Genomic DNA, 9,181 nt, shown 5'->3' with positions numbered 1-9,181 from the left:
TGCTATCGAGAGGGTTCTCTGGGGAGACACACTACCCCTACCACATCTTGGTTTCCGAGCCTGGAGAATATCCGGGTCTTTTCCTCTTATTTTCTGGTTTTCAACGGGGTGGGTCTTGATAAAGACGGGTACATCAAATAAAATCCATCGAACAGGTCTGGGTAGGGCCTTCTTTAGGAATCGCAGGGGTAGGAACGTCGCAGGGGTCATTTGGGGTAGGTAGTCTTGGCGGAATTCGAAAATGCCGAGGAAAAGAACGAGGGATGCAAGACTGAGCGGCGGAGGAGAGGGAATGGTGGAAGGAAGAAAGAATCCTGTCTCTGAATGTCTCTTAGATGATAGAATCGTTCCTACAAGGACGACTAAGGCTAAGATAGGGAGGGAGTAGATTCCATGTTCGTCAAAGAATTCTTCTTTTGGACCGAGGGACCTTTGCAGCGAACAGCAGACGTGCAATACAAAAGATCAGGATGTTGTTAGATGATAAGTAGCAGTTAAGCATGTAATTGAAATGTTAGATATTCCAATGGTGGAGGAACGAACACATCGCTGCGTGAGAATGCTCGCAGCCAGATTGCGTAGAACAAACTATAAAGAAATATGATTTTCAGTGTAAACAGTATCGACAGCCTTGAGAGACAACACGCACGAACACATTCTTACTCAAACCTATTCATAGCTTGATTGTTTACTGACCAAGTTGCGTTTGTTTGAGCAGAGAGGCTTCACGATTTTCATAGCGTCTGGCTGATCTGTTTGCGATGTTGCTTGCGATCCCTCGGATTGTGTTGTTGTGCTCGCTGCAGGTGGCGCTGATTGTAGCCGAGCACCATGGCGCTGCAAACATGCTGATCAACGATGCTCGCATGGTTCACAGCAAGAGGATCCAATCCAGATTCGGAATGCTCTATGAGCTGACAAAGGATCAAAAGGGCCCTGGGTTGATGGGCAGCCTGGGACTGCCGTGCTTGCAGAGGCTGCGAGGAGGCAAGAGGAAAGCGAAGCACTCCAAGTACGATGATGACAGCGATGACGTGACAGACATGTCAGATTCTGCCGATAGCTTGACGTCGTCCTACACTTCGACGGAGTACGACGAGACCGAGTACTCGGACGAAGACCAGGACGCGAAGGCTCTGGATGAAAGAGATCACAACAGAGAGGAAGGCTACGACGATGACAGCTCAGCCCATGAGTACTTCGACTATGACCATGCCTTCGGCAAGGGAAAGAAGCCGCTCGCTCTCCGCGATACTGAAACGCGCGACGAGACTGAGGCTGAGGGCCAAAACATCCTCACCATCTCATCCGAGGGCCATGTCCAATACCTTGCCAAGGGCCTGCGGGAGCTGCAGGAATCTTCGAAGCTGATAGACATCACCATCAAGGGGCAAGGGGGTGTGAAGATCGCAGCCCACCAGGCAATCCTTGCAGCTGCGAGCCCCGAGCTGAAAAAAATGCTCGAAAATCTTCCAGCGGGAACCAAGGAGCTCGACATGCAGAGCATGGATGGTGAAAGTCTGACGGTCGTGTTCGATTACATCTATGCTCGCAAGATCAAGGTTTCGGAGGAGAAGCTCCCTGACATCCTTGGCATCAGCCAGAAGCTCGGAATCTCCGGATTGAAGGATACTTGTTACTTCCACCTGATGAAAGACCTGAAGCCCTCCAACGCCCTCAGGATGCGGCACCTTGGCAAGACGCTCGAATGCCACGAGCTCCTGGATGCCGCAAACAGGTTCATCATGCACGATTTCGTTGCAGTGAGCAAGTCTCAGAGCTTCAACGACCTCACTGAGGACGCCCTTTATGAGATCATCGGGAGCGACGACTTGTTCGTCGAGTCCGAGAAGGTCATCTTTGACTCCGTCATCCGCTGGGTGGAGTTCAACGAGGCCAACCGATCTTCCAGCCTCCTCCGCCTCATGGGTCAGATCCGTTTCGGCCTCCTCCCCCTCGACACCCTGGCGAAGAAAGTGGCTGCTGCGCCCCTTATCCACAAGCACTTGGCCAACAACCCACAGTGGCAGGCGATGCTGAATGCAGCCATTGCCTACGTGGGCAGCACTCCTGAGCAGAAGCAGATGCTGGAGAGCTCTCAGACTAAAGTCCGCCTTGGCAGCAAGGGCAGGTATCTGGTGTGCGCCGGAGGAAGGAAAGGAAAGAATTCAGATGCGCTCAAGTCTGCGCTCATGATCGACAGCATCACGGGAGAAGGGTTCGTTCTCGACGAAATGCACATCGCAAGGAAGCAAGTATCGGCGGCAGAGGCTGACGGGATCGTGTACGTTGCTGGGGGATGGGACGGTCACAAGTACCTCCGATCGGTTGAAATGTTTGATCTGAGCAGCAACTCATGGAAGAAGGTATGAGTGAATGTTGACAACTTGACGCCTTTACTAACGTCTCCACCAAGGGGCCGCCAATGCTCACAGCCAGGGGAAGCTTTGGGATGGCAAACTTGGGAGGAATGATTTGTGCTGCTGGTGGATACGATGGGCACAAGTAATGACATTGAAGAGACTTTGTGCCGGTGTCGTTGACTTGCCCCAGGCATCTGTCAAGCTGTGAATTTCTCAATCGTACCATGCAAGTCTGGCAACAGATGGCTCCGATGCCGGTCACCTGTTCTCCTCTTCGTCCGTCTCCCAGCTCACACTTTCACAGCATGCTAGATCCGGCGCCCGCCTTGCTGTCCTTGGAGATCATCTCTACGCTGTCGGTGGTTTCGACGGCAAGAACGTAACTCTACCAGCATGAATGTGCTGTGCCAGTTGACACCGTGCCAGGTCTTGAACACAGTGGAGATTTTTGACTCAGTCTCAAGTACGCCCCCTGCTCTCTCAGCTGTTGCGTTTCTCTGATGTTATTGGCTCAGTGAAGTGGGTCGAGGGGCCTCCTCTCAATCACGCTCGTCGCGACCATGCCATGGCGGTAAGTGAAGCTTCGCCGCCTAATGGGATCGAGGCTACCGGTCGGACTGACCGCCGGGCCGCAGGTCTTGGATGGCGTTCTGTATGTCGCTGGCGGCTTCGACAGCAAGCACGACCTCGCAACGGTTGAGAAACTTGACCCCAAGACAAACACCTGGCAGCTGGTGGCTAAGATGCAGAAGAAGAGAAGCGGGTTGGCGCTGCATGTGGTGAGTTGCAGGGTAGAGGGCCCTCGAGGTGGTGAGAGGCTTCTGCAGTTGAATCACAAGCTCTGTGCCATCGGAGGATACGATGGCTTGAAGTATCTTTCGGGTGAGACCTCGGCTGATCTCCAGCAAGCCTGTCTTGCTTGACTCATGCCATTTCAGCCATCGAGAGCTATGATCCTCGTCTTGACCAGTGGAACCTGGAGCATGATGTGACCTGATCTGTCACCTCCGCTCGCCCTGACACATGCTTGCAGGTCTACCTTCCTTCCCGCATGGCGCATTTCGCCGCTGCCATCGTCTAGGTGGGGACGGAGCGAGGAGAGGCTGGGGATCAGACGACACGCTTCTCTTAAGTTTACAAATGAACTTTCAAAGGCTTAACACATTTTGTTGCTGCACATGTCTCAACACATGTTCTCAGATGGGCTCTGGAGCTTCGGGTCGATGACCCGAGAGCTTCTCGCCGAGTTTCTCGAGTCGCCAATGCTGATGTGCTCGTGCGTCACGATCTCCAGCTGTTGATGGCCATGGCCATGATCACGCTCCTCCTGTTCGCTCTCCACTGACTCCTTCTCGAACGCTGACGTGTCGCCGGTGATGAAGAGGAAGAAGTCTGACTGGCGGAACTTGTCCCAGCAAGCGCCCAGGGTGAGGTCATCATAGGTTGTCAACTTGCCATGGAGAGCCTCGAGGTACTCGCGGTGTCGGACGTTGACGATGTAGTACAAGTAGATCAAGCAGAACAGAAATGCGAAGGAGGAGAAGAGGAAGAAGAGGGTGTTGAACACGTTCATGCCATACATGCCTCCGCAAGATGCCATCTTGATCCCGTCTCCTTTGCACATGTTCCATGATTCACACACGGCCAGGTTGAGCACGTCGGAGGGCGAATGATACGTTGTTTCAATGCTGCTGCTCGTGGAGTTGTACACCACCGCATTGCCGTCACAGTAACTCGTTGACAGCAGCGGCTGGATTGACCGAGCTGCATTGGCCGAGAGGATAGCAGCGAGAAAGGTCATGGCCGTGTTCCAGCTGCAAAAGACCCAGAAGGCCTGCACGGGCCCGGGCAACGTGAACTCACCTCTGACCTGCCGGGGCTGAGCCTTGACGTAGAAGAAGCCAAAGAAGAGCGACGGCAGCGTGATGGCCCAGGTGGGAAAACCCCAGGGAGTGAAAAGCCCGAAGATGAAGGAGAGCAAGGCGAACAGGACGATGATGGCGACATAGACAAAGACGTAGCTGAAGGACACGAGGAGCCGGTTCCTCGCTCCACTCTTGGTGTCCCTCCAGTCGAAGGAGATGCCTGAGACCGGCAGCCTCGAGTACGCCGCTAGAAACCCACAGCAGACAGGCTGCGCGTGCTCTGGTGGCGCATCCCCCGCTATCTCCATGGTCTTGTCTTCAGCGTTGCCGAAGGAAGAAGACTTGACTGAGATCTTGTTGGTGGATTCAGCCAAGGGAGCCGGATCGTTCATGCCAAACACGCCAGCAAAAGAGCTCGACTGATCGTGTTTGCTGACGCTCTTCTTCGTCTCTCCCTCGAGCCTCTCCAGGCTCTCGAGCTGCTGGTTGATCTCATCCTTGATGTACTCCTGCTGCTTTGCAATGTGATCTCTGCTGCTCAGCTCCAAGTCTGTCATCCCCTCCTCCCGGTTCTCTTTGTCAGAGCCGACGAACGAGTACGGGTCTTCGTCCTTGACAAGCTCCATGTTGATCTGCGCGGAAGAGACTTCATCTGTCGTCCGCTCGTGCTGAATGCGCGCTAGATCCTCGCTCTCTCTGTTCTTCCTGGCATTCTTGGCCATCCGGAGCTGGGCTGTATACTTCTGGAGCTCGGCCTTGAGCTTCTCCTTCTTCGAGGACCAGGCAGGGCTGTGTGAGGAGGTAGGCGAGAGGACCTGATCAGAATGCTGCCACTGCTCCTGGTCTTCGACGGATGAATTCAGTTGTGACTTGACCTTTGACAGATGCTGTTCCACTCTCGAGCTTTCGTCGTTGGAGCTCCTTTCATAGTCAGCCACGGACAATTGCTGGTGCATCGACTGCAATTCGTTTCTGATACCATCCTTTGCTTCCTGGAAGCTCAGGTTCGTACGAGAGCGCGACGATCGAGTCCCATTCTACAACATCAGATCAGGCCGAGTCATCGACATCTCAAGCTCTTCCCCTACCTCGGTTGCATGGTTCTCGTACCCAGGGCTGAAAGGATTCTTTTCTCCCTTGGCATCTATCGGACTGAACAATCCTCGACCTTTCAGTCCCACGTCGGCCTCAATCACGACTTCATGCTCCTGCGAGTCGTCTGGGTTGCTTGCGCCAGCTGCTGGTTTGCGAGCTGCTGTCTCGCTGACCTCCATGGGCTTTGCACCCCCATTGTCTTGTTCTTTCGAAAGTTTCTGCAGAGAGTTCAACGTGCTCGACAACTCCTGGTTGACCCTGAGGTATCGAGACGTGTGTGAGGTCGCAAGCAATCGCAGTAAGAGAACAAAATCAAACCTGTTCACTTCCACATATTCAGATTCAGTGACTGACTTCTCATCTTGGCCGACCATGTCGTCGGGTGTTGTTCCGAATCGACTAGCTGACAACTGGATGTTTCTCCGACCAGACAATCGTCGAGGGTGCATCTATCGGGTAACGGTGAGCATTCGAAAGGGGGCAGGCTACTCTTACTCTTACCTCCTTGATCGTAACATCTCCGACAGATCTGATCTCAAAGTCGATTGAATCAACGTCTGAGCTGTCAGAGTCTGAGATTGCTCGAGGCATTTTCTTGCTGCCAGATGCGTCAGCTTTGATTTTACTGCTCGATTCCGTGATGGTTCTCTTCAGCGGGCTTCCAAACGACGCCTCAATGCTTAATCCGTCCTTACTGGGTGTCTTCATCCTTGCCCTTGCCACTCGATATGCTTTCATGTAGTTGTTGTATGGCTCGTCGTGACTCGCCGAGGCGTTTGGTGAAGATTGCTTTTTCATCTGCCACCAATGTCAGCGGGCACAACAAGTTCCATTCCGATCATGTGCGTAAGGACAGATTGATGGCTATTGAAATATGTAAAGACAGACAATGACCACACTCCATTCACTTGTGTCATCAACAGAGAAATGTTTCTTTCAACATCCTCATGACCTTATTCACTGACTTTGTGTTCACTGTACCCCCTCTGTATCCCTCCTAAAATCAAGGCAAAATCTTGCGTACAACAACTGCTGCGTTCTCTAAAAAGTATCAACTGAAGATGTCGTTTGTGATCTGGTTAGTACCAGAGAAAAAAAAGTTCCAAAAAAGCAAAAAAGAAGGGGACGGCAGAAAGAAGCCGGAGGCAGGGCAAACTACCCCCGGCCAAACCGCCAGAAGTACCACCCCTACCCTATCCCTTACTCTCCGGCCCTATTCGTCAGCTTCAGAATACCCCTGGTATCATCATTGTGGTACCCCCCACCGTACGGCAGTTCCTTCCTAGATGCCAACCACCCACACCAAAAGTGATACAAATAACCACCCCACCCATCATCAACCGAACAGTTTCTGTGCTACCACACGGTCCGAAGCACCACTGACCCCTACCTTCTGCAAGCCTACCCACCCTTCCTCCTATGGGCTTTAAGGCGACGAGCTACTACACAACTCATCAACCCTGATGGGACCCTACCCCCATATGCCCCGCTCTTTCATGGAGTACCCTACCTAGACAGGGTACCAAACAGAGTCTGTCTCCACCCGTAGTATGCTCAACCGGAATAGCCCCGGGGGACCCATGTGAAGCACTGAGGCGCAACCACCCCACCCCTCCAGAGCCGTAACTTCATTCAGCGGCGACAGTATCGTCTGATATCACCCCACCCCCACAGGCCTGGAAGACATGCCGGGGTGACCTACATCGCACCAGCCTAAATTATTATTTAACTTTACAACAATGTAAATGATACCACTACCTAATAAAACAAATGTATAATGATTTGATTTTCAGTCTTCAAGTACTGGCAGAGTGGACCATGGTACAAAATTTCGTACATTTTCTCGTCTGTGATCTCTAACCGTGCAGTACTGAAATTGTACCGGTCGCTGACTGGGTATTGCCAAGTTAGTTTACGTTGAAGCAAGGGTCACTATTCATTGCAGGGCACAAGGGGGTGGGGTGGTAGGGTCATCCTCAGGGAAACGCTGGGGACCGTGAAGGCAGGGGGGTGGAAGTAGGTGGGGGCCACAAACCTCAGAAGGGTCTGCGAGTATGGGTGGGTGGGTGGGTGGGTGGGGTATTGGGTGCAAGAAACTACCGTTACTGCTGGTTAACGTCGATTCGGCCCGCCTCTACTAGCCCCCGGCGGCCCGCGCGCGGCGGGCGCCGGGCACCGTCACCGTCACCGCCGTCACTCACGGTCACTAAGCCGGGCATCCGGCGCCAAGGGCCGCACAGTGGGCTTCCGAAGTTCAAGTTCGGGCCCGTTCTGTCCGAGGACCTGACTCGGGCCCGTGCAGTGCCGGGCGGTTGCCAACTCCTGGAGTCTTTCTTTACTCAAAGTCAAGTTAAAAATCAGTACGAAGTCCGTTGTTCACGGTTCCTGCGGCAACGCGGCACTGACATGATTCTCTCCTCCGAGTCTATGAAACGGCCTTTCTTATGATGATTTTCAGTTTGCTTGCAGCTTACCTTTCAGAATGCAAACTTGAAAGTTGTTGGCTCGGCGGCAGATCTCGATCCATCATCGGCGCCGCTCAGTTTTCGCTTGGCCCGGGCCGGGGCTGAAGTCACGGTGGATCGCTGCTGCAGGGGAAGAGAATCCTGGCATCCGATCAGCTGCACTGCGGCAGCCCGACAGCTCTCCGATGCTCAGTTAGGAGGCAAGAGACGGTAAAGCTCATCTGACTGTCACTGGCAGTGAGCGGGGGGAGGCTCGGTGACATGTATCATTGCTACTAGCTGCAGCAGTGAAGAACGTACCTGAGTTAGCTTCAGCGCTAGATCATAACTCGCACTGATGACTGAGCCGAGCAATAAGCTGCGGAAGAAAAGGAAGAATCTAAATACCGACAGCTTGTCACGCTCTCCGGCAAGTGAGTTGACAGGACGAACATGACTAGTAGAAGCCAGGGAGGCAGCCATGGCAGCCTGAGGGAGGCACAAAGAGTGAGGAAAACGTGCTTCGAGACACCCGAAGGAGCGAATAGTGGAAACTGCAGGAGAGCACATTGATATTGTCCTGTCACCTTGTGTTGCCTCGGTCTTGTCTCAATATCGGAAGGCTTGCTGGGCAACGTCGGCGAGGAGCTGGCTTCCTTCACTCTGCTGCCGAGCTAGAGCGAGTCTGGGAGGAACATGAGAAAGGAATACAGGGAGAGCATAGAGACGAGCAGAAAAGCAGGCATTAGAAAGAGGAGGGAGGAGAGAGGAGGGAGGAGGGAGGAGGGAGGAGGGAAAGAGGAGAGTTGCGGGATGGAGAGGGCAGGGAGCAGGCATAGGTGAGAGAAGAGCTAGCCTCTTGGAGGGAGGGCAAAGGGCGCGGAAAAGAAGATATGAGACGTTGTGTACAGATGAGAGATAGACACAGGGTCTTACAGCCGTAAACCCTCTTGTCTCTTCCCAAGAGCCTTCAACAGACCAGCATATCCGCAGAGGGCGCTGTAAATGAGTCAAAACCAAAGGAGGAGAACAACAAAGAGTTGGAGGCAAGACTGCTGAGAAGGATAGTCAGGAGGTTTTACCGGATATTGGTAGGGTCCAGAGCAAGAGCTTGTTTGTACATAAGCTCCGCACCTCCACTGTCCTTCATGTTCTCAAGCAAGATGGCATAGGATGCGAAGATATCAGGAGAGGTAGAATCCCTCTCCAGCGCTTGCTGTCAAAAGTTTTGTCACCACTCAGTGCGTTGTTGGGATCATGGCGTGAATGCTGAAGAGAAGGGATGGGAAGGAAAGAAGAAGAGAAGAGAAGAGCAGGGAAGGGGCAAGGAACAGGGCAGGAGAGGAAAGTGACAGGGAGGAGAGGGGAAGGGAAGAGGAAAGGAAGGAACAGGGCAGGAGAGGAAAGAGACAGG

General features: G+C 53.2%; 3 protein-coding genes across 3 annotated transcripts in view; 1 reads left to right on the top strand and 2 right to left on the bottom strand.

The window, feature by feature from the left end:
• Positions 1–761: 761 nt before the first annotated feature.
• On the top strand, positions 762–3,444 carry GUITHDRAFT_105602 (hypothetical protein; the record flags this gene model as incomplete). The annotated part of the gene is made up of 10 exons (XM_005835379.1): positions 762–2,366; positions 2,417–2,505; positions 2,554–2,620; positions 2,668–2,742; positions 2,790–2,826; positions 2,879–2,934; positions 2,999–3,142; positions 3,191–3,245; positions 3,302–3,351; positions 3,397–3,444. 10 exons carry the CDS (start codon positions 762–764, stop codon positions 3,442–3,444), a joined length of 2,226 nt encoding a protein of 741 aa, XP_005835436.1.
• A 41-nt stretch (positions 3,445–3,485) lies between these two features.
• On the bottom strand, positions 3,486–6,123 carry GUITHDRAFT_162369 (hypothetical protein; the record flags this gene model as incomplete). The annotated part of the gene is made up of 4 exons (XM_005835378.1): positions 3,486–5,265; positions 5,317–5,581; positions 5,642–5,772; positions 5,825–6,123. Coding segments are annotated over 4 exons (2,414 nt in total), but the record flags the coding sequence as incomplete, so codon positions are not given.
• A 1,677-nt stretch (positions 6,124–7,800) lies between these two features.
• The window catches only part of GUITHDRAFT_136589 (hypothetical protein), a gene marked incomplete at both ends in the record, with an annotated part of 4,250 nt that continues 2,869 nt past the window's right edge, over positions 7,801–9,181 (bottom strand). The window contains 5 exons of the mRNA XM_005835377.1: positions 7,801–7,929; positions 8,089–8,256; positions 8,355–8,433; positions 8,704–8,766; positions 8,850–8,983. Coding sequence (XP_005835434.1) covers positions 7,801–7,929; positions 8,089–8,256; positions 8,355–8,433; positions 8,704–8,766; positions 8,850–8,983 — 573 coding nt within the window. The remainder of the gene's footprint in view (positions 7,930–8,088; positions 8,257–8,354; positions 8,434–8,703; positions 8,767–8,849; positions 8,984–9,181) is intronic.

Source organism: Guillardia theta, assembly GCF_000315625.1.
Source record: "Guillardia theta CCMP2712 unplaced genomic scaffold GUITHscaffold_21, whole genome shotgun sequence".
NCBI classification, from domain to species: domain Eukaryota; class Cryptophyceae; order Pyrenomonadales; family Geminigeraceae; genus Guillardia; species Guillardia theta.
Note: the sequence above shows the minus strand (reverse complement) of the source record. Positions and strands in the feature narration are given on the sequence as shown.